Source organism: Aristolochia californica, unplaced genomic scaffold (assembly GCF_029961685.1).
Source record: "Aristolochia californica isolate CCGP_79_NKW_82.1479 unplaced genomic scaffold, dmAriCali1.0.hap1 SCAF_1, whole genome shotgun sequence".
In the NCBI taxonomy this organism is placed as follows: domain Eukaryota; kingdom Viridiplantae; phylum Streptophyta; class Magnoliopsida; order Piperales; family Aristolochiaceae; genus Aristolochia; species Aristolochia californica.
Genome location: NW_027181770.1, coordinates 60,008,066 through 60,032,592, shown reverse-complemented (window position 1 = coordinate 60,032,592; position 24,527 = coordinate 60,008,066). Strand labels below are relative to the sequence as shown.

The following is a 24,527-nucleotide window of genomic DNA, read 5'->3' as shown; positions in this document are numbered from 1 at the left end:
ACCACTGAATCAAGTAGTTGGGAGCCTCTAAGAATGAATTCATGATTTTTTTTAATTCAAATTCAATAAACCATAAATACATACATGATGACTCATAATTCATTCAACTTAGACTATGATTTTATTTATTCAAGATTTTATTTTTTTTATTCATTTGTTGATGAGATAGGGTTGTAGAATCACTTGTATTTAGTATAAGTGGTGGGAACTTTGGTATTGTTATCGATCGATCGATCGATCGTATCACCTTGTCTTGGTCTAATAACCTTTTTTTATAGGGGCCCCCTTCCCTTTCTTATTTAATTCCATTGTAAATTTATTTCAATTTGATTTCTATTAAGATAAAAAAATTAAATTATATGGTGATATTAGAAATCCAAGGAAGAATGAGGCTTGAGAATTGAAGGTTTGGTACTTTCTCCTCTCACTAAAATTATTTGATGGAAATTGAAATATATTAAATGGAATTTAAAACCAGATTGTACTCCTTAAACTGTTTCATGTGAGTCTAAGCCAATAATATGATTAAAGATTATGTGGAATTCATTAATTTGATCAATAAATTTGTTTTAACTAACTGATATTTGAAACTTTTAATCACAATTGCATGTGGATAGGTGAAACTTGGGGACATGTTAATATATGAGAGGTACTATTCAAATATAATTTGCTTTAAGAAATCCTAATTCCATAGGAAAGTATTATGCCCCGTTTTCGTTATAGTCGATTACCATCTCTTCCTTCTCTTGGTCATCTGCTACCCCTTTTTCCGTCTCTTTTATTATTTCCAATTAAGATTTAGTTTTTTATTTTCCTATAAAAAAAAACACTCCCATAATCAATTATTTTTATTTCTAAAATTTTACGATTTTATAAGTTTATGCAAAATACTAGTCATTTATTTAAAAACATTAGAAAATAAATAATTAAAAACAAAATAATATAAAAAAGTATGATCATTTACAACCTTTCATAATGGCCAGGCTCAAAGTACCATCATGCATGTTCAATTTTGTCTCAAATATGAATCCAAACTTGACAATGACTTTTGTTTCATTTCATTTCATTTTCCAAAGCATTAGAATAAGACATATTATCTCAAAAAGTCCTCTTCTCATGTGATAGCTTTTGGTTTTCCCCATGTAACCTTTTTCTAATCATGATATAACATGATCCACTCCTAAAGTTAATTCATTTAAACATTTTCATCAATCTTGCAAATGATTTTGGGTAATTTTATTATGTTATATTTTGGGTAAGAATTTATAAATTTTATAATAATTGTAGTATATATACATATATTAGTACACATGGGCACGTTTTTTCGAGAATCGGTTAAGCAGTTGATTTAATAATCACTAATCAAGGTAATATAGGGTTTAGGGTAAATATATCATATATTTTTAAACTTTTTTTAAAATTTATAAAAAATAATAATAAATAATATTTTGTATTTTCATCACGAGAATGCTTTTTGACTCTTTAACACTAGAAACCATTATAAATATATGTGACTTTATCCTTATATCCATGAAAAAAGTTTTCCCACATGAGGTAGGCCCATGATCCATCCTGATCACTTGGTGGGCCTCCACTTAAGATGTTTACTCTCCCTACCAAATCTCAATCAAGGTAACTTCCTAAACACCATCATTAAGCTATTTTTTGTACTCTTTTTTTTTTCTGAAATCTTGATGATTATTGTCGATATCTCAAGATCTCGATCAAGACCCCTAAAATCATTAGAAAGCTGAAATTTTCCAATCTCCGGCGGATTATATTAGGTTAAGAAAAGATTAAACATTTGTTAACAAGAAATCAAATTTCCCCTTTTGAGTGCTGAGGAAGTTACATCTTGTGATAATCTGTGGTGGGCCCACTCTAATAAAAGTGTGGGGACAAAGCCCACATGGGGTGTGGGTGTTGTTGACTTTTTAGAGCAATTGGCAAAAGCCCACAAGCCCTAATCAACTTTTTGAATAACTTAAAAAAGGGATAAGAAGAAAAATTATATAGGTTTTTTAAAAAAAAAAATTAATTTAAATTATAAAAAAATATCCAAACTAAAATCTTATAGAAAGAATATTATATGGAAATTTTAATAAAAATATTCTAAAGTGTCGGTGAACTTGAAGATGGGCAAACCCCGGTCACACATAACGGGAAAGATGAGCCAATTTTATAAGCCTTTCGGATAAGGACACGTCTCAGGTGTGAGCAGCGAAGTTTGCCGTGTCGCTATCAGCTCTCTCGTTCACTGGTAGACAGACAAAAGGCCCACTAAAAAGTTCAAGCTCACATGGGAGAACGTGCACGAAGCCACGTCAGCTGATCGACGGCCGACGGGTTCTACCGGACTCCCTCATTGTAGGGTGGGACCGGTAAATGACGTGGCATAAAACTAGTTGGAGAGAGTGCCACGTCGGACGTAGTGTTAATTGCGGCGGTTTGGCCGTGGCTTGCGGCAGAAAAGGGAAAGAGAATTTTGGAGGGCAGGAGACGGAGCGCGCGCGGCTTTTGCGGGGAGTCCCCATGTGCGGAGGCGCGATTTGTTTTTGACTAATCGACCTTCTGTAATAATACTCGCCCTATCTCTTGGTGGGCCCACTACAACTGAATTGCTTATTTCAACATTTTTTAGTATACCCGGATTGCAGGGGTTATGATTTTTACTTGTAAAATAAATTATTATTATTTTTTTACATTTTAAATTCGACGAACCGGGTTCAGCAAAACCTGGTCTAATCTCTGGGTATAAAGCCAAAGACGGGCCCACCAACGGCCTTTACCCAAGAGCACCGACAAATTGTCCCTTAATTTTAAAGCAATTATCACAGAAGAGGGAAATTTTCGTTCATTTCATGGGCCCACCAAAATTTTCCTTCCTATTTATTTTTTATTTGGTAATTTTTTAGGGTTATTAAGAAAGGCATTGAAGAGGGTGATTAATCAGTTTTATTAATCCGTTTTATTGTCTGTTAATTTCGATCGATCAATCGATCGCACGGACCCACAGATGGAAATGTAGAAAAAGTGGTGGAATGAATTCGCGTAAAGAGGGAAAATCCCAAGAGAGCGAATGCTGTTGAATTCGATTTCCTGTTTAACGGCTTAAACTACCGAGTCGGATTCCTGTTAAAGGTCAGAAATGGCGATCCCCGGCAGAGAGGACCCATCAGTTGGTTTAATCATGCCAGTTTGCACGGCTTTTTAGTTCTTTATAATCCCCCTTCTCGGCCTTTGTCCTTCCCTACACTCTTCTCAGATCCTCTGCTGATCCAGTAGTACGTACTGAAGCGGGGAAAGAGGGCAATGGCGGTTCCTTCTCTTTCTCTTTCTCTTTCTCTTCTCCTCTTACTGCTTACTCTCCTTTTCTGTGCTGCATGCATCTCGGCTTCGCCTGTCCAGGACGCTGCTTCGGTCGTTCATGAAGTGGGAAGGTAACTGGACATGCACCCAGTTGTTTGTTGTTGTTCTTGTTCGGAGAATTTAGCTGGTTTGGTTGGTGGTAATGTTGTTGGTTCGTTTTACTTGCAGGAATGTGAACAGCTCGCGCCGGAACCTGGGGTACTTGTCGTGCGGGACGGGGAACCCCATGGACGACTGCTGGCGGTGCGACCCGAACTGGGAGAAGAACCGCCAGCGGTTGGCGGACTGCGCGATTGGGTTCGGGAAGAACGCCATCGGCGGGAAGAATGGGAGAATCTACGTCGTCACAGAAGCCGGCAACGACGACCCTGTGAACCCGAAACCGGGGACTCTGCGCTACGGGGTCATTCAGACGGAACCGTTGTGGATCATCTTCGCCCGCGACATGGTGATCACGCTCAAGGAGGAGCTGATCATGAACTCGTACAAGACCCTCGATGGGCGGGGAGCCAGCGTGCACATCGCCAACGGGCCATGCATTACCATCCAGTACGTCTCCAACATCATCATCCACGGCCTCCATATCCACGACTGCAAGCAGGGCGGGAACGCCTATGTGAGGGACTCGCCAGAGCATTTTGGGTGGCGGACGATTTCCGACGGTGACGGAGTGTCCATCTTTGGTGGGTCTCACGTCTGGGTCGACCACTGTTCGCTCTCGAACTGCCACGACGGGCTCATTGATGCTATTCATGGATCGACGGCGATCACCATCTCCAACAATTACTTGACCCACCACGACAAAGTCATGTTGTTGGGCCACAGCGACTCCTATATGCAGGACAAGAACATGCAGGTCACCATTGCTTTCAATCACTTCGGGGAAGGCCTGATTCAGAGGATGCCAAGGTGAAGGAATTCAAACTTCCAATCCTCTTTCTTTCTTTCTGATTTTTCCCACTTTTCTGTTTTTACTGATCGAAAAAGTTGGAATTTGTTGAGAAAAGCAGCTGTTGTGAGTCTTTTAGTTGATATATTTTGTTGCTTTTTCTCTGTTTTGCAGATGTAGACATGGGTACTTCCATGTGGTGAACAATGACTACACTCATTGGGAAATGTATGCAATTGGAGGAAGTGCCGAGCCCACCATCAACAGCCAAGGCAACAGGTTTCTTGCTCCAGATGACAGGTTCAGCAAAGAGGTAAAATCCATGGCTCTTTTCTGGGTTTCCCATTGTTCCATTCTAAGTTTCCATCCTGTAATCTCCGTTACTAGTTCTCTTTTTCTTCATCGCAAAAATTGAAAAGGACTGTTCATTAAAGGCTACTAGTTGTTTTGTGTACACGAAACAGGTGACCAAGCATGAGGATGCCCCAGAGAGTGAGTGGAAGAACTGGAACTGGAGGTCAGAAGGAGACCTCCTATTGAATGGAGCTTTCTTCACTCCATCAGGTGCAGGGGCCTCATCCAGCTATGCAAAGGCATCGAGCTTGGGTGCAAGGCCGTCGACTCTTGTCGGATCCATTACAGTGGCAGCCGGGGCACTTTCCTGCAAGAAAGGTTCCCGCTGTTAGGCCCTGCGACCGCCGGCATTAGCTGCAGAAATGTAGGATGGGGAGAAGGATGGAGAAGAAGGAAGCTAGCATTTTTCGTATTTTGTTGTTTCTTTTGGTTTGATGGTGATTCCAACCTCGGCCTGTTGTGGTTCTGAGACCGATTTTGATTCTTTAAGGAGAATCAACGGTGGGGGTAAGAGACAGCAAGTGCAGAAGTGTTGATGGAGTGAATTCTATTATTGTACCAGTTCCTCGTACATCGAGGTTTCTTCAATTTTCTCAAATTGGATTTCACCTCCCTTCTCTCCCTCCTTTCTTTCACATGGGCATCACTAAAAAACATAGTCATTCCTAATCAATAAAGTTAACAGTTCATCTCATGGACCATAATGGATGGAACTCCTTACATGGGGCTCACAAATAGCTGCAAATTTTGTTAAATCTTCACTCTTAAAAGAGTAAAGCTGTTTACTTAATGAACCAAAACCAGTGGACAGGGCCAGGCCTGCAATCCTCTTTTGAAATTTCCAAGTTCCGGGTGATGCTGGCTTACATTGTCAATTCATCGAACACCTGTACACATTATAAGAGTGGATCATGAACAGAGAAAGGAGATGAAAGAAGAAAAGGTTGGCCTGACCATCATGAGAATCCTTCATGCCCACAAACTGGGATTTATTCTTCCTCAATTAACGGCTTCATATACCAGAGACAAACTCATGCTGCAGGCACTCTTTTCAATTTCTTCGCAGGCGCACATGGCAAACATAGACACATCGCAGTGCCGCCTGATCTTCTGTTTGGACAAAAGTGAACCATTTATGACTGAAGTAGGAAAGTCTGCAATCAAACAGTCTTTCCCACCTTTGGGCGATTAACTAGATTTGATTGCCACCCATCACTTTTCGATGCCAACCAACTTCATCAATAGCCCAAAGAACTCCACTTTCCTACCTACAAACCCAAGCTACTAATAATCTCTGGGTATTTTCATCAAGCACTATGCACAAAATGGATAGGCCAATGGTATCAATCTCCAACGTCAATCTCTTAAAACTCGAAGAAATCGTTCCATTTGTAGTACAAAGAAGAATCCATATGGTGAAATTTGAGAAGACAGATTGGGTTGAGTAGGGAGTGGGGAATGGCGAGGTAGTGAAGTTGATGTCGTTAGGACCTACCATGTGCTCTACTCTTGGTGTAAACCACGGAAAGCAAACTGGAATGCGACTTCTGGGGAGCAAAAGTTGAAGGAGAAAAGTCAATCACGCGCATCTCTGCATTGAAAAGAATGGCTGAGACACTGCCCTGCGTTTTCACACTTGCACCAAGAAGAGGGCTTTCTGTGCAGTTTCAGCTTCATGCGGAATCTGTAGGATTGATAGGTGGTGGTGGCCTAAGGGATGAAAGACGAATAAAGTATGAGGGAGAGAAAAGGGATGCTATAGAACAAAAGCTTTGTTCTTCTGCTGTAAGTCGATTTACATTAAAAAAAAAAAAAAAAAGTAACAAAGGGCTCCGAAGAACTAAAAAAATTGTTTCTACCCTCTGAAACTTGTGTTAAAAGGCAAGACGAGAGCTGACAAGTTCATTGAGTTTGTCATCAAACTCACTTTGTATACACAACGTACAGGCAGAACCATGTTCGTCATTCAGTCCGGGCAGTTGCCAACATTCACAAACAATTCTAAACTACAGGTCTGAGTAACCATTTCTACAGGTGAATGTCTAGAAAAGGGCAGTATTTGCAAAACTTCAAATATAATAGGCAAAATTGGTTCAGATAACATTGTCTACTCCAAAACTTTAGTGCACACAGTTGTTGGACTCTGAACTCAAAAAAGTATCAACTAGTTTACAAAATGAAAACAATGTGCAAGACACGGCAACAAAGGGACATTCTTTCCTGAATAACGTTCACAAGTTGATCTCTATTCACGCCTGGAAGCGGAGTAGTAAAATCTTGGATGACTTAAGTAACGTAAGTACCACATGGTCATCAGTAACCGGTTGGACTGATCACATCATCAATCTTGAGGATCATCTTGACAACCTGGGTTGCTAGCAAGAACTGTTGCTGTTTCCCAATGAGGGTCTCAAACACGTTTTGCTCACGCATGTCATATGTTCCAACATCATTGCAATCAATACCATACAAGGGGTTGTTCTCCTGCACAAACAAGCAGACTGATTAGTAAATTGACTTCAATACACCTACACATCCTATGGTTACAGTAGATTATGATCAACAAAACTGAGTTACATTCATATCATTGCAAAACAAGGAGAAAGTGAAAAAAATGAGTGAATTCGACCACTTCACTATACTCTGTCATCAACTTCAGCAATGTATTTTTTTATTATTTTTTGGAAGGTAATTGATCCAGGAACTATGTTTCTCAGCCTAATTGTCGAATTTAACCTTTAAATAAGAAAAATAATGAAAATCTAAAAAGAACAAAAAATCCAAAATGGAAAGAAGCATGGATCCAAAACTAAAAGGTCGGATCATTTCAATCAAGATAACATCTAAGGCTTAGGACACCTAAATGAGTGAGTGACTCATGTGTTGGTAATTCTCATGGTGCTGAGCAGTACCCCAAAAGGAGACTTAAAGAGCTGACAATAAAACCAATTAAGCTTTGACTGCACTGCCAAAATTGCTAGCCTCTGTGCTTCCCGTAAGGCTTTTCTTTCAAACCAGCAGCAAAAGAGAAGTCTGGCCAACACTTTCAACTTTAAACAGGAGACTTCAGAGTTCATTGACATAATTCCACTGATTTCCACAAGGGAATACTATAATCTTGGTGATAATTATTTTAATCATCTGTAGATTAACAAGACTAAATTTGGGCCAGACTCCTTCGCCATTTGAATAAACTGGTGTGCTCTGTTACAATCCGGCTGGTTATACAAGACAGTGCACTCCTAGCCTCCATATGCTTGTTGTAATGGAAATACATCCTTACCACAATCACCTGGTGCACAAACAGATAAAGATAACCGACTTCATAGTCACATTTATTATTTTCTTGTAAGTATCCATAAACACAGCCTGGTAGTTTCCTCTTAATACTCATTCAACAGACAAGATCCAAGCAGCGTAGAATAGAGAGTAAAAGCAATACCTTGACCTGCTGAGCCTTGACTGCAGATAGTGTATCAATTGGTTGGAGCCCACTGTTCTCAGCCAATGCCATGGGGATCAAATCTAAAGCATCAGCAAAGGCCCTTATAGCATACTGCAAGCACAGATAAAGGGATTACAAAGAAGCATTGTTTAAGCTACAAACAGGATAAAGAAGCAGGTCGTCATGGTCACCTGTTCAACCCCAGGGTATCTATCAGCAGCTGCCTCGACAGCAATGGAGCAAGCGATTTCAGCAGATCCACCACCATATACTATAGAATTGTTACGGATCAGATTTCTCGCCACACAAAGAGCGTCATGGATGCTACGTTTTGTCTCCTCTACCATCATTTTGTTACCTAAATAATCCAAAACACTTCTTTAATTTTATTTTTACTCAAATACAACAGATACCACCTCAGTATCCATGAAAGTCGAAGCACTTAAAATACAAATGGCCTGAAACAATTATAACTCAAAGGGTGAAAACAGTAGTAGTAAACCATTTAGTAACATGCAATCCTACAGCTATCACCAGCATTACATACTTACGCAAATCAACAGAGGGATCAGATCTTACCCCCACGAATGAATATAGTCACTGCCCTTGAATTAGCACAGTGTTCAATGTATAGCATTTTATCCTTGGTCGTTCCAAATGATTTTTCTCTAACAAGCCCAGCCTAAGCAGTATACAATATAAATATCAGTCTCTATATAATTCACTCAAAATGATAACATTTAGGAGATACAAGATGCATAAGTGAACAAAAAGAAACATTTTGTTGATTGAACCTTTGGCTCAATGGTTTACTTTGGGGTGGAGAGTTCTAGTGTCAGCAGGTTCGATGTATGGTATGCATGTGTCATGTGTGTATGTAATCAACACTCAAAGAGGGAGAGAGAAACAGAGAGAAATAAAACTCTCACAACAAATTTTTTCTCCTCCTCCAGATACTTCTTTTGAAAGCAATTACTAGCATATATTGATCTTTCCAGTTTCAACACAGATATGCACACTACAGAATCTATAACTCAGTCAGAATATTCTTATTATCCATAACAATTATTTTAGGAAGTGGAAAAAGAACAAAACACAAAAGCACCAAAAGGGGAAATCCTAGCAGCCACAGGCCAGTAGCAAAGATATCTCAGAGTAGGAGAGAACTGGAAATTGATACATTACAAGAATTCAAATTTGAACAGAACTTAATATTAACAGATGATAACAGAGCTCAAATTGAAGGGGGACAACTACTTATACTTTGCTGGAAATGGTACCTTCAAGACTTCAAACCAGAATTCCCATCAGTACTCCCATATTAAGCAAAGTATCCCAAACTCAACTCCTTCAAGCCAGCATACAATATATGATATGGAGGTTCATTTATTAGCAAATAAAAACATGACTTTCCCACTGACTTGACCAACTTAGCAATCAATGAACTCTTACCATCAGCAAGACATTCCTAATATAGATCACACTTTAGAGGCTTAAAGGTTTAACTAAGAATTCAAAGAAAATTGGCATAACCTTTTGTCCAAATGTAAAAAGTCCATTAACATTCCTGCTCTGGAAATTGCACAAACAAGCTCCTTTGAAGCTGAAATTCAGAAATCAATGGTCCGCTCAATCATGAAGTTAAAAGGATGGATAACTTCAGGAATATTACTCCCAAGATAATTAGTCATTTTGCTACTGTTTTTTTAGAAAGTTTTTGCTACATTTTTACGGCTTGGGTGCATCCTCATTAATCTCTGTCTCCTCCAGTGAATGCTTTGAAGAATTTGGTTTGTTCATTAATACTATTTATTGGAGCAGAAAGTGGGAGACCCACACAGGACACTGCACAATGCATGTCGCTGTATATGTTGCAAAAGATATGAATGGAAGGGAGACTAACTCATTCCTCCTCGCTTCAGTTAACTTTTATAATGTTAAAAAAGTTATCATATTTAGAAAATCGCCACTTAGTCTGCTATATTACAGCAATGCATTATATGTTTATATCATTTAAAACAGAAAGCAAGAATCCAAAAATAGGCATTAACTATGAACACATAGGGGAAGTAAAAGAATTAGAAAACTGGTCTAACATATAAGGATTTAGGTTCACATTCCTTATCTGTTTGTCAATGACTGTAGATAGGTTAAGTAGAGATGCTTTTTTATTTTTTTTGAATGTTGATTGCACAAAACCCCTTTTCCCAGGTGAGACTTGAGTCCAGGACATAGCACTAACCAAGCCCACCCCAGTACATATTGAGCCAAGCCCAATCCACAACAGAGGTACATTAATTTGACAGCCAATACCATGCAACGGTGTCCTTTTGTTACTAACACCAACAAGCTCTTTATCTGCTGCTTTTATGGGTTCAAACTTTCGAGGCAACATTAATCGAAACATAGTTGTATTTCCAATTCATGGGAGAGCTCTCACAAAGATAAATAGACCAAAGTGAACCCCAAACACAACAATACATGCTCAAATTGTCAATTGTTATAGAATTTATATTTTTTTCACATTTCTCAAGACATTTCTTATCCTTATAATACGAACTGTAACTTCATGCATCATTCACATATGAAAAACTAAACTAAAACCCAATAGAACCATGATCTCAATCAATCTAATAATGAAATGACTTCCAAACGAAGACCTGTCATATAACATACCTTTCCCAGCTTCTCTATTCACATTTCTCAAGACATTTCTTATCCTTATAATACGAACTGTAACTTCATGCATCATTCACATATGAAAAACTAAAGTAAAATAAAACCCAATAGAACCATGATCTCAATCAATCTAATAATGAAATGACTTCAAACGAAGACCTGTCGTATAACATACCTTTCCCAGCTTCTCCGGTGTCAACTCTTGGAATCTTGGCACTATCCGTCCACCTAAATACACCAATAAAAGTTTGCCAGTGGAAACTAATAAATAATATATAAGGAAAACATGTCACATGTCAAAGAGAGAAAATTCAATATACGAACCTGTAGCTATAGCTATGAGTTCCAACTCTACCCCACCAACCCATCTAACAGCAGGCAAATTGCGATGCATCAAGAGGTGATTGGCTTCATCATCGAAACCCCATTGGCATATAACTAGTGTTGCACCAACATCCTTCAAGTGCCATACAAAAATACAGAATTTTACTTGGCAGCAAACGACTAGAAATTCAGAAACTAATGAACAAGGCCACTTCAATATATGGACTACAACCGAGGTCACTTGCTCCTGTCCCATCACGATTTTTATATAGATCTTCCCAGAATTTACCTAAGTATTTCGTTAATTAACCTTACATTGTCTGGTTTTCCTAATGCCCTTTCTCTGTTGCACATGTTTAAGGTTTTTTAATTAAAAAAGGGACAATTACCTTGCATTTTTTAACCATCTCATCAAAGTATGTCTGCTCTTGTTGACGTAAAGTCTGAAACTTCTCTACTGTATCAATGTCAACCTTATGCTTGGTCTTTGGCTTAGGTGGCTCAAAAGGACAAGTCAAAATGGCAATCTTTGCATTTTCAATTTGCTTCGGCATTTGAGGGTGACTCATGTCTTTGTCAACAATTATTCCATGAATAAGCTCTGTATCCTCCAACTTACCGCCAACTTTCCCCTCAACTTTAATCAAGTCCAAGTTAACATCTTTCCTCTCTAAATCTGCAACAGACAGAACTGCTTTGACAGCAATTTCAGCTAAGCTACGCTTGCATCGATTCACACTGCAAAACAATAGCAAATGGAAAAAAAGTAAGCAGCAGTAGGAGTTCAAATCTACTTCACGAAGCTTAAAGAACCAAATCAATACTCAAAGAACATATAATATAACTCAGAAGAAGGAAAAGAAGGTATCAATATTTCCAACTGTCAGATAGTTCTAAAACAAAAACCAAGATTATGTCTTTTTGCATTCAACCAAGAAATTACTTCACCATGATAAATAATCCAGTTTGACGTCAAGTATTGTTCGTGAGAAAGAAGATTTTAGTTAAACTTCATTAATTTGGTGATTTTCATAAATTAAGCCAAACAGAGATTGACTTCTTAGAAAAGTATTTGAAACCCTTCCAATGCTTTGTGTGTCTGCCACACCTGAAATAGTTCAAATAAAGATAGAAGTTGTAGTAAACAAGAATATGAATAAGAAGAAAGGATTCAAAGTCATGAGGTGGTGCCTTTCCTAAATTGATGAGCAAACGAAATCACACAACATTTGAACTGCAAAACGAGAAATCAAGACAAGGGAAAAATCTATTTGCACTTATTTCGGTATAAGAATGCTACAATCCTATCGATTATAAAGATCATGAATATAAAAAGGCTGAGTAACAAGAAACGTTGATGAGTACACCTAGCAGTAATGCAGAAAGCAAATTGGACTTACATTTTTGAAGATAAAGTGGTCATGCATGTCTGAACCAAGGGTTCAATGTTTGTTGAACTAAATTCAAGCTTTTGAGAAATACGCTCTAAATGCTCCACGGACAGCCTGGAAGCCATCTCATATCCTTCAGCAATACGAATAGGATGGATGCCACGTTCCAATAGTTTCTCAGCCTGCTCAAGAAGTGCACCAGCCATAACAACAACTCCAGTTGTTCCATCACCAATTTCGTAATCCTGACTTCGTGATAACTCAACCATTAGCTTTGCAATTTGGTTGTCAACGTCCATCTGCTCCAAGATGGTGGCCCCATCATTTGCTGTACATCACATAAAACAGAAAATATTATGATGGCATAGAACTTACAAAAAATGACTAACATGCATCAAACAAGCCAAAACTGACACCAGCTTTCAATTGAAGGCGTAACATATGGTCTATTGGTTTTCTTCTTACATTAAGTGAGTCAGGTCACGAGTTCCAATTGAGCCATGCCCCTCTCAAAAAAAAAAAAAAACTAACCACTGGAAAAAGTATTAGAAATAAATCATGCCCCCTCAAGGTGTCACAGATCAGCTCACAAGCACACATTGCTCGTGCCCAGTGCTCAAACAACGATCCCACAAACAAACCCCGGTATTAACTTCACTTCATGAATCCCCTAGTCCACTACTGTAATCAACTATTTCTGCTTGTCACCCTTGTGGATTTATATAAGAGAGACCTCGTAGCGCAACCAAGAACAATCTCCTAACACTTCCCTCATGAACGTATAACAATCTTTAAATTCCTAGTATTAAAGTTCTATTTTAAGTAATAAAATTAAGACAACAGTAATCGAGAGAAAAAGACCAGATCAAAGCTCAATCAAAGAAGTAACCACCTAACTTCCTTTCAATCCAAGCTGGAACTATAGAAATGATCAGAAAGTCGATAAACCGCACACTTAAGTTCGGTGTAGGAGGGCTTACTTATGGTAACATCACCATCAGGGCTCTGGAGCATCTTGTCCATGCCCTTGGGTCCCAGCGAGGTGCGGAGGATGCGAGACACGGCCTTGGCAGCGGAAATGTTGGCCTTATGAGCATCCAAACCTCTCAATCGGCTCTTCTGCTCCTGCTCTTTGATAATGATGTAGGGGCGACCAAACTCGTCGAATGCCAACGCCATTTTGGAACCGGCGTAAGGAGAGGAGGCAGTGGAAGAACCACAAGTTGGGAGACGGAGAGTAGTTGGCTTGTGAAAGGTTTTACAAAGAAATGTAGAAGAAAGACAGCAGCAACAGTGTTGAAACTGGCGTCTTGCCCCGAACTTCACTTGAGAGCCCTAGCTAGCGCGAAAGAGACTGAGACGAGAAGCTGCGCGTCCCCAGCGTCTATTTAGGGTTGAGTATAAGGTAAAATGACTAAAATGCTCATATTCTTATTTTTCAACAGGTTCGTTACTCAGCCGGTGGGTTGAGAGATGAGGGAACGGTCGACTACAGAGAAAGATGGGCGGAGGAGAATAAAGAAGCTTCCAGGGTTTAAACGGATCTGTTCAAGATGAACTCAAAAACTCCATTTTATGAATTCATCTCCATGAAAAACTATTATGAGATTATGTTTTTACGCTGTCTATCTCATTTTGCCATTTTGAAATATTTGTTATTTAATATTTTATACCCTGTATATTTTCAATTAAAACGACGACGTTAATGGTTGAATTGGGTTGACAATATAATTGTCTAAGAAATAAATAATTAAAATTTTTAAAAAAAAGCTCAACGGATTAGAAGAGATAGTAACAATATGAAAAACTGATGGAAAAGATGCGAAATAACTATATCAGTTGTGATCATAATTGAATGGATAAGATAACGTTTTGCACCAAATGACTGACTTTCGTATTTGATCAGCTCTGAACAAATCTGGTCAACCGAAACCATTGCCACATGGATGCTCCATGCTCAAGCATCTTTTTATTAGCAGCAAGTAGGTGCAAAAAACAATCTGTCCGCAACCAAAGATTTATACCAATGTGACCTCTCAGAGGACGAATTTGCATCGATCATGTTGTAAAGACGAAACAAGCCACTAGAGAAAATCAAGATGCCGATGACATCTAATTAGCATCTTCATGAGATCAACTGGGTATCAGTAGGATTAGTTTCATTCTTTTCTTCCGCCAAAAATGGTATGGGTTTGGTAGGTGCTGGGAGGCGACCAATGCTGTCAACCTTGTCACGTTGTTTCGGCGGTGGTCTAGCAGCTCTTGGCAGCAATCTCCCCTTCTTCTCAAACCATTCGGGTTTCAGCAAAGCCCTAAACCCCAGCTTGTTGTAATAAACTCTTCTTACCGATCCACCAGCTGCTTCAACTGCTGCTTTTGCCCTCACTGTTACCCTTGAAACCTGCAAGGAGACAAACTTTTGAGTTGCTTGAGTTTGTCATTTGATGGGCAACTTGTGTAAATATGTGTATGCATGCAAGACCGTGTTTACAGAATTTATAGTTAGATGACTCTCCAAGCGATGATACCAGGCAGTAGTTAAATAAGAATACCTCGAGATGAATTGGCCACTGGATCAGTTCAGCACCACGACCCATCAATCTTACTCCATCCTTTATCTGCTTCCCAATGGCACCCGTGTCCTACTGTGCAACAATTAAAATCACTAAGATTACCTAGAATGCAAGCATAGGCAGATAAAGACAATAATAAAGAAAAAGTCATACCTTCAGTGTTTTCATGGTAATCAGTTCGGATGAATCAATCTTGCCTGCATTAATCAGCCATGCAATCTTCCCTAATCCCACTGGCTGTCCATAGAGTGGAAAATTAAAAATTTATCTTTCAAAGAAAGAGCATCGAAATGAGAACATAACAACTGGATAGACAGATTTTAACTGGCTTGTAAAGCAGAAATTTGAACGATCTGGAACTATTTCTCAACCATTGTATTTAATCAAGAAAGAGTATTCCTCAACTATGATATTCAGTCGTCAAAGAAAATCCGCAAAATATCAAGCTGCCACTTTTGCAGATTTTATTAAGCATTTCAATAAATTACAAATAACCAAGATCACAGAGATTTGTAATTATTCTTACATGGTCTAATGGGAGTTAGAGACGGCTACTTTTCCTATAGAGTCTAGGCCTCAGCACTCCTGTTATCTCTCGGGCATTCATTGCCTGTATGTAGATAGAGAGGCTAATGCAGAGGCTAGCTTCTTTAGCATATTTTTGTATGGGGCATGGAAGCACATCAAGATGCCAATGCGGAAGCCAACTCCTTGTAGCATATTTTCGCATGGGACACACTGTTCACAAGTTCTCTGTTAGCCTCTTCCCTATTGTTTTACCATTTTTGGAGTCAAGAACAGTTAAACTGGCAAACAACAGGAGAAATGGTGGTCCTTGAAAGTCGATAACATTTCCGGTTATTAGAATGCCGGTTTTTATAGAAAACCAGTAGGTTATCCTGACAGAGGAAATCAAAGAGAGATTATGGAGGTCACATCTCCACGGGCAAAACAGGACGGGGTCAAAATCACATTGTAAAGTAGCTGGAAGTAGGCTATTATTACTTCTATGATGATGCAAACAGAATGAGAGTTTTCACAATCATTCAAATCTCCGGTGGACAAACAAATTCATTGAAGTGATGACAGAAAACCATCATACAACATTTAAAATCCAAGGAAAGACCATATAAAAAGTGGATTATCTCTCAAAGGGCTTGGTCAGCAATGAAGGGTTATCCTTGAGCATTAGTAGAGATGCAAGCACTGCCTTTGTTTTCCTTTTGAAAACGAGATAGATTTTATTGAGAAAAGGTGGGAGAGATAAAGCAAGCTTCCCAAAGAGAGGGAAGGCCCCAAGTTACATAAGACAAAATCACATCAAATGCAAAATGCTGCATTTTGAATTTGAAAAAGAAATCAGCCATCAAAAGGTCACAAAATCATTCTGCTGCTAATTTCTTATTGGACCTAACAAGCTAAAAATCTGTTCAAACTAGATAGCACCTAATGTTGCTCCAATTTTAGAGTTTTATAATATTTCTTTTTAGATTCATCGTGGAGGATCACATCTTTTTTTCCATTCTTCTTGATAAACAACTCTCCGGGACCCAGATGAAGAAAGCAGGATTCAGCCACATGTAAGACATCTTCAAAAATGAGTTCTTACACATACCACAAAAGGTTTGGATGTTTTAAAGAAGAACATTAATGAAACATAGTACTTACACCTCCAATCCTCTCCATTTTATAACTAATTGCATCTGCAGTGCAGGTTCAAATGATTCAAACTCCAACAAGCTTTCCAAGAAGCTTTCACTTGTGTGAGTCTACTGAATAAAAGACTATGTCGCAATGTTCTCATCAGAGGCTGCAGAGACTTGGACCACCTTTCCCTTTACACCAATAAGCCAATCATTCAATCTCCAGCTTTCAGCACTTTCAAAATGTCACATTTGTAGGGAACATTAAGAATAGCTATCAAGAGAATACAAAATGTCCTTACTACCTTCATTTTGTTCTTATAGTAGTTTCGAATGTAATTTATGAAATAATATTTTTTAGATAAAAAAAAGGACTTGACACTCTGTAGTATTAACTAAAAAAGAAAAGTCAACAAGGAAACAATATCAAACTGAAGTAAAAAAAACATTAAAGCCCACCCAGCAAAACTAGCCAAATCAAAATCAAAGGAAATCTAGAATTTAGCAAGCAAAGTTAAAAAAAAAGCAATATGAAAATTTAAAGATTCATTACGTACCTGAAATGTAAGACTAAAAGGGTTCTTAAACCCACGCTTTGGCAATCTTCGACGAAGTGGAGTCTGACCCCCTTCAAACCCAAATTTCATTGTTCCCCTTGCCTTTTGCCCTTTGTGTCCCCTCCCAGCAGTTTTCCCCTTTCCAGACCCAATACCTCTACCTTTCCTCCTTTTCTTCTGTCTTGCACCCTTATTATCTCTCAGATCATTCAATGCAAGTAGAGTACCAGGTGATTTCGTTGCCATTTGAGCACTATAAGCTCTGTATCCATTACTTAAAGCTCCAGACAAGTTCCAGAACGGAGATGGTGCAGATGAAAGATGAAACTTTGCTACACTTTTCAGAGTTAGTGATGCTGGAACCACACAAATATGGGAGGATATGGTGGAACGGCAGAAGGGATTTGCTAAGGAAGATAGTCTCTTCCACATGATTCCTAACCAGTTATTCGAAAAGGTCTCACTCTTATTATTAATCAATGAGCTAATGAATCCACCATATCAAGTCAGCAGTTAGCACGCGATGGTGTTCAAAAACCCTTGGAACATAAGAAAATTCTTCCCTTCCAACTTCAACAAGAGGGATGCCTGGGCATAGGGAAACAGAACAGTTAGCAGTGAAGTACTGACATTAGGTGGAGCTCAATGTTAAACCCACGAAGGAGCTAAACTTTCAACAAAAGCATTTACACTTAAAAGGAACATACTACAAGGGAAGACAAATAAAAAATTTAGCGTCCTTCTAAACTAGACAGGACAAGCAAATGAATTAGCGATTCTACGTCGCTGGCATCTTAGCTTGAGCAATGGACGAGGGTTATGAACTCATCCACATAACTGATTCACTGGCTAAATTTCCATGTAGTTAAAAACTAAAGCAGTAAGAAGAGAAGCCCCGATGCTCGACTTTGCACAGAAAAGTGACTCACTTGAGACAACCTGAATGAGTCACCAAGCGAAACGCACGCAAATGAAAACGGAATGAGGCGAAGAACAAGTTATCTCGCCTCCATGCCCGCCATTTCCGTGATTCTACTTGGTTTGGAAAATACCAAAGTAAGAAATGAAATTGAAGTTTATCCAAATTTAAGAACAGCCAAATGAAACAAAAAAGAAGTTTACTTAAAGACGATTCATATAACAAAAAGAAGAAAATGCCGAAAGAAACAGAAGATTCATTTGAAACATGGAAAACCTTTTCAGAACTCTCAATGCGAGTCTGCTTGATGCCTCTGCGAAGGAGACGTAGAAAACCTAGTTTTTGTTTGTTGGGGAATTTACATACGCCCCCCTGAGCAGTACCTATCTACATATGCATCCCTGGAAGTTAAAAAAACATTAAGACACCTCCTTATCGAAAATTTAAAAAATAAAATAAAAAATTAAATACTTTTAACTTTTACATAAATCAATATTAGACTAAAAAATACAGGAAAGCTAAAATAAAATTATAAAAATAAAATATAAATCATTATTTATGAACATAACGACTATAGTGGGTGGATTTAATTAATTTGCATGGAGTTGAGCCTATTTTTTTAATGAATAAATATGTAATTTCTTATTTAAATTTTATAAATTTGTAAATTTATTTACTAGGTAGTCAATTTATATTTAAAAATATATAAAATCAAAATAAATACCAACCTCATAGGGCAAGATGGATGTTTTCGCTTATTTTCAATCGCACGACCTAAAAATTCTTTTTATTTTCCCTTTAAATATATAAGAAATAAAATACACTGATCGAATTTCGGGGAGGCACTAAATATACTATTTATCGTATATGAGGAAAAAAAATATGGACTTGACCTAAAGCCATCTAAGTTTTTTTTTAATTTTTAATTTAAATATTATATTTAAATTAAATGCCTTAAATTTAATTTCTTTTGTCTTAGCAAATATGGATAAATATAAAAAAAATAAAAAATTGAAGGCATTAGAATAAGGAAACCAAACTTGTGGCATCAAAATATAAAAGAAATCACATTAAATATTTTTTATTGTTTTATCGTTTGAAATAGAGAGTACGTTAGAAACCACTCATGCAGCTTTTTTTTTGGTTTCCTCAGACTCCGGATTCAGGAGTAAGAGACTCGGTGGCAATGTTCTTGGGCAAAAAATCAAGCACTCCCTGAGCAATTATCATCAACTGGTTTGGATCCTTCACCGCCTCTTCGATCTCTGCCATCTGCGGCGCCGACACCGGCACCAATTCCGGGTGCTCTTTCATGAAATGGATAGCAGACGGAGTCGACTTCGCTATCTTCTCCAACGCGTCAACGTCGACTTCCACCTCTTTCTGAGCGGGCGCGGGGCTCGTCTCCGGTTCGGAGCTCACGGGGGTTGCCGCGGCGGGTGACACTGCGGTCTCTTCTATGAGTAACTCGTCGAAGCCCTTTGAGTCGTCTCCCGACGTGGGAAACGGAGCTACTTCGGTTGCCTCATTGACGGGGATCAACGAGTCGGAGATGGGGCCGTTGGCGGAGAACTGATCGTAGTCGTCGGTGTCGTAGGCACCGACAGGGGCAATGGCGGGGGCACCTGGGGTTCCGCGAGCAGCGGTGACTGACCCCATGATGGCGGAGGCCAGGCAGAGGGAGAGGACGATAAGCCGTGCAGACATTCTCGGTGGAGGCGGCTGTTGCAGAGCTCCTTGTTCTTGATTCGGAGAGTTTGGAATCTTAGGGAGAAGCACTGCAAGCCGAAGAAATGAGATGCGAGGAAGAAGAAGAAGATGGGTTCTTATATAAGGGTCGTTTTTGGCTCTCGTGGAAACAAACGGCCGAGCCCGACGGTACTGCAACTCCTCTGCATAGTTAGGCTGGCCAATAATGGAGGTGATGATTCTTTATTTGGAAGGAACAAAAAAAAAACTAAAAATGGAAGAAATTTTAACAGAATTTAGAAACTTTTAGTATCAAGAGAATTTAGAAACGTGTAAGGTGGTAACTTAATTCAAGCGTAATTGGTTTATTTTAAACTATATTAGCAATTTAAGAAAAGGGTAATTTTCACATTATTAGAGGTTGTGACTGAAAAATAAAATTGTTTTATTACCCTTTTTTATTTTTTTATTTTTATTTCAAATATTTCTACATTAGAATATTTTAAAAAAACTCTTCACGAGAGAATAAATTTATAAGTGGGCAAAAAATAATTTTATATTACTTTATATTAAAATTAAAATTTTAATAATATTTAAAATTCAAAATCATCTCATAATGTCTTTTTGTGAGAGAAAATAATTTAAAAATAAAACTTTAATGTATTTAAAATTGAAAACTAAACTCACTTGTCATACACTGTCTTATTTAATTAATAAATGTTAAATTGGTAAAATTTTCTAAATCTTTCATTTGTTTAGAAGGATTTTTTCCAACATGCTGTTATAAATGGTAATTAATTGGGAATTTTACTATACTATCCAATTTTTTTATAAACAATAATATAAATAACAAACTTTTAAAATTAATTAAAAAAACTCAACTTTAACTAGTCAATTGCACATGTGTATAATCAAAGGTGACACGTACGCACAACTAATAGTCTAATGAGATGTAACTCAACATTTCAATGAATTGCCATGTAATAATCCAAATAGGATGCCACATCATCATAACACAGTCATTACACAACACATATGCCCTCCACGCATTTTTTCATTATTGATTTAAGTTATTTTACAATTAAAAATATTTTAAAAACATTAATTCCTGGTTTTAAAAATCTTACACATTTTACTTCATTACATTCACTTTAATATAATAAAAAATATAAAATTTGATTATTAGTTATTTAAAATATAAAATCTTACGTAATGTGTGATGATGTGCTATTCAATGACATTGCATCTAGGGGTGGCATCGAGCCGAGCTGAGCCGAGCCTCATCTCGAACCTTAAATTGTTATCGAGCTCGAGCCCAACGAGTTCGAGCCAATCTTCGACCTCGAGCCTAACGAGTTCGAGCTGAGCTCGAGCCTCAATATACATTTAAAACTTTTCAAAAATATATATCGAATAAAATGTATATAAAATTATGCATACATTTTACATAAAATTGGGCATGACCTCTACATAAAATTGGGCATAAACTATATATAATATGTATATAAGATTGGGCATAACCTCTACTTAAAATTGAGCATAATCTATATATATAATACTTGTATAAAATTTGGGCATAACCTATATATAATATGTGTATAAGATTGGGCATAACCTCTACTTAAAATTGAGCATAATCTATATATATAATACTTGTATAAAATTTGGTATGACTTCTGCTTAAAATTGGACATAATCAATATACATAATATCTGCATAAACACTTGGTAAAATTGTCTATACATTCCATAAACACTCCGTGAAATTGTTTATACACTCCATGAAATAGTCGAACACTCCATACACTGCATAACATTATAAATAAACTTCATACAATAATCAAACACAACAAAATTAAATGAAATATCATTATCAATTTACAATCACCCAAATAAAAACTATAAATCCTTTAAATAAAATCTTATTACTATTAGAGACTTACTAGAAAATTACAAGAAATATTTTAAATTTTTCTTAGGAAAGTTAAATGGACCTCTTATTGCCTTTTCTAAAGAAATAAATAAAAATTAATAATTAATCTAATATATTATTATACTTATCGATAAATTTTTAATTACATAAAATTTAAAACACAAAATTGCTATGAAAATTGCCTCATGCTCAAAGTATTATATCATCAATTGTCAAATACTTATTCAATTTTTTTCTATATGATTTTCTAACCCATCTTGGCAAGAAAATCTTACTTAGAAAAAGAATTTTGAAAAAACATGAGGCACTAATGGTACCTATATTTCTACTAAAAATGTCTTTTCAACATTTATTGAAAAAACCGCTAATAGTATCTAGAAACGTATTTCTGCTAAAATATTTTTTCAATTTCTTTAAGAGCAATGAGGAAGGGACAAAGAGTTTTTTTCCTTGTTTATGATCTCGCACATAGGGTGGCTTTAAATAAATTATATATAAAATTATGCATACATTTAAAAAAAATACAATGATAGGGGAAGTTCAGGATTGAATTTCAATAATGGATTAAAATGCACCAATATTAATCTTTTTTACTCCAATTGTTGTCTAGCTTATTTTGTAATTTTTGAATAAATTATGGCCTCCTTAGTGCCCCTAGATGAAAATTTATATTCTAGGAAAAACTAAAAATATTTTTCCTATGATACATATTCCCAAAAAAACACTTAAATAAAATCTTATTACTATTATCGACTTATTAGAAAATTACAAAAAATATTTTAAAATTTTCTTAGGAAAGTTAAATGGACCTTTTATTGTCTCTTTTGGGGGAAATAAATAAAAAATAATAATCAATCTAATATATTATTATACTTATCGATAAATTTTTAATTAAATAAAATATCAAACACAAAATTACAATGAAAATTGCTTCGTGCTAAAAGTATTACAGCATCAACTGTTAAGTATTTCTACCCCATCTTGGTACGAAAATCTTACTTAGAAAATTATACGATTTTTAATAAAAAATTTTAATTAGAAAAATATTTAAAAAAACATGAGACACTAATAGTTTATAGAAACTTATTTCTATAAAATTTATTTTAATTTTTTCGAGAGGAATTTTTTTTTTTTTTTACTTTATGATCTTGCATGTACGAGATCATCTTCGCGCGGGGAGGGGGGAGATTATTTCTCCCCTGAACTTAGGTCATGGTTTTCCGTCGGGATGACGCGAAGGGAAGGGGGTTACGGCGCCGGGGAGGACCTGTCATCGGGGATGACGACAACAGAGGCGACAACGAGGAGAGGAAGAAATCGAACGAACGGCAACAAAGGCGGCCGGCTAGCAGCTGCGACGGCGGTAGAGACGGCCGGCGAGCAGCTGCGACGACGGTAGAGGCGGCGACAACAGCCGACGGGAGGGGCTCGGTGGTGACGAGGGGAGGAAAAAATTTCCCCCCCCTCGCTCTTGATCCCACTCCCGCTCCCGATCGCCCGCTCCTGATCCCGATACCAACCCGACTCACCTCGAGCCGACGAACTGAACCTGGCTTCGATCGAGCTCGGCTCGTTAAGGTAAACGAGCCATTTCGGTGCTCAAGCTTGGTTCAAATTCGATAGATAATGAATCAAATTGAGCTAGTACAGAGCCGAACTCGAGCCGCTCACGAGCTGGCTCGATTCGAAGCCACCCCTAATTACGTCCTATGTGTAACGTTTGACTATACACATGTGTAGTTTACGGGTCAAAGTTGGGTATTTTTTATATTAAGCTTAAAATTTAGTAATTTGTGCTATTATTTATATATAAAAAAAGTAGTATACAACATGACAAGAGACCATAGAGATTTACAAGCCCAAATGATTCGTCTTTTAAGGAAAAAAAATTGAAGACTGCAATGCCTACACCTCATCATAGATGCCATCCTCCATCCCCCTTCAAAAGAAGCCCGAAAATACTACACCGGCAGTGGCGGCTGCCATAAAAGCGCAAATAGAGACCTGTCCGGCATTACCGCCACTGGCATCAACCTCTTCATGATTACTTTCTCCGGCAGACGCCGCAGCTAGCAGCTCCGCAAATGAGCCGACCGTCTTCTTAACCTGGTCGCGGTTGTTGGGCGAGAGCGCTGGCGCCACGTTCTTCCCACGCACGCTCAGTCCTTTGGCCAAGCCCCCGAGTGCCTCGAGGGGACTTTCCTTCGACTCATGCAACTGATCCAACTTATGTATTTCTTCCTCGGCGGCAACCTTGACGGAGGGGGAAATGGCGACGGAAGGAGCAACGCTGATGAAGGAGCCGAGTGCAGAATCTGAGGCGTCATCGGGGGTACTGGAGGCGGCCAGGCCTAATGCGAGGGCGGACATGACTAGTAGTAGCCGGAGGACCATTGTTAATGGGAGACGGCTGCAGGGAAAGAGTTCTGAAGCGTTTCTGGTGCTTGCCTTACGTCTTCTGGAAGGGAACGAGGAGAGTGGAGGGGGGTGATGGGTTTAAAGGACTGGGAATAGTATGACAGCCACGAGAAAGCTGGCTGTCCTATGCTCGGCGCGCGCGGCCGGTCATGCGCGCTCGCCCAGCAACCGTCAAAACCGTAAAAAATAAATCCAATGGTGAATCCAACGCTAAGATTACTTCTTAAAGGTCTAAATGAACATTCACGTATATCAAATATCTAGTAATTATAAAGAACCACAAAAAAAAAAAAAAAAAAAAAAACAGCCTCTAAGGTCAAACTGTCATTAATTACATATAAAAAT

At 38.0% G+C, this 24,527-nt stretch overlaps 3 protein-coding genes across 4 annotated transcripts; 1 reads left to right on the top strand and 2 right to left on the bottom strand.

The window, feature by feature from the left end:
- The first annotated feature begins 3,132 nt into the window (after window positions 1-3,132).
- On the top strand, window positions 3,133-5,233 carry LOC137953766 (probable pectate lyase 18). The gene is made up of 4 exons (XM_068801267.1): window positions 3,133-3,440; window positions 3,538-4,278; window positions 4,433-4,571; window positions 4,723-5,233. Exons 1-4 carry the CDS (start codon window positions 3,313-3,315, stop codon window positions 4,942-4,944), a joined length of 1,230 nt encoding a protein of 409 aa, XP_068657368.1. The 5' UTR covers window positions 3,133-3,312; the 3' UTR covers window positions 4,945-5,233.
- A 1,422-nt stretch (window positions 5,234-6,655) lies between these two features.
- Window positions 6,656-13,812, bottom strand: LOC137953757 (T-complex protein 1 subunit epsilon). Its single transcript, XM_068801256.1, has 9 exons — window positions 13,432-13,812; window positions 12,461-12,779; window positions 11,450-11,798; window positions 11,061-11,193; window positions 10,912-10,964; window positions 8,637-8,739; window positions 8,249-8,415; window positions 8,055-8,168; window positions 6,656-7,096 (listed from the first exon to the last, which is right to left on the bottom strand). The coding sequence occupies exons 1-9, from the start codon at window positions 13,628-13,630 to the stop codon at window positions 6,926-6,928; spliced, it is 1,608 nt and encodes a 535-aa protein (XP_068657357.1). The 5' UTR covers window positions 13,631-13,812; the 3' UTR covers window positions 6,656-6,925.
- A 561-nt stretch (window positions 13,813-14,373) lies between these two features.
- Window positions 14,374-18,457, bottom strand: LOC137939187 (uncharacterized). Of its 2 annotated transcripts, none has more exons than XM_068787694.1 (5): window positions 18,420-18,457; window positions 17,225-17,812; window positions 15,178-15,261; window positions 15,004-15,093; window positions 14,374-14,852 (listed from the first exon to the last, which is right to left on the bottom strand). In XM_068787694.1, exons 2-5 carry the CDS (start codon window positions 17,654-17,656, stop codon window positions 14,577-14,579), a joined length of 882 nt encoding a protein of 293 aa, XP_068643795.1. In that variant the 5' UTR covers window positions 17,657-17,812; window positions 18,420-18,457; the 3' UTR covers window positions 14,374-14,576. The 2 variants fall into 2 exon arrangements, with proteins under 2 accessions (XP_068643795.1, XP_068644711.1); XM_068788610.1 differs by lacking the exon at window positions 18,420-18,457 and adding an exon at window positions 18,154-18,329.
- Between the last annotated feature and the right edge of the window lie 6,070 nt (window positions 18,458-24,527).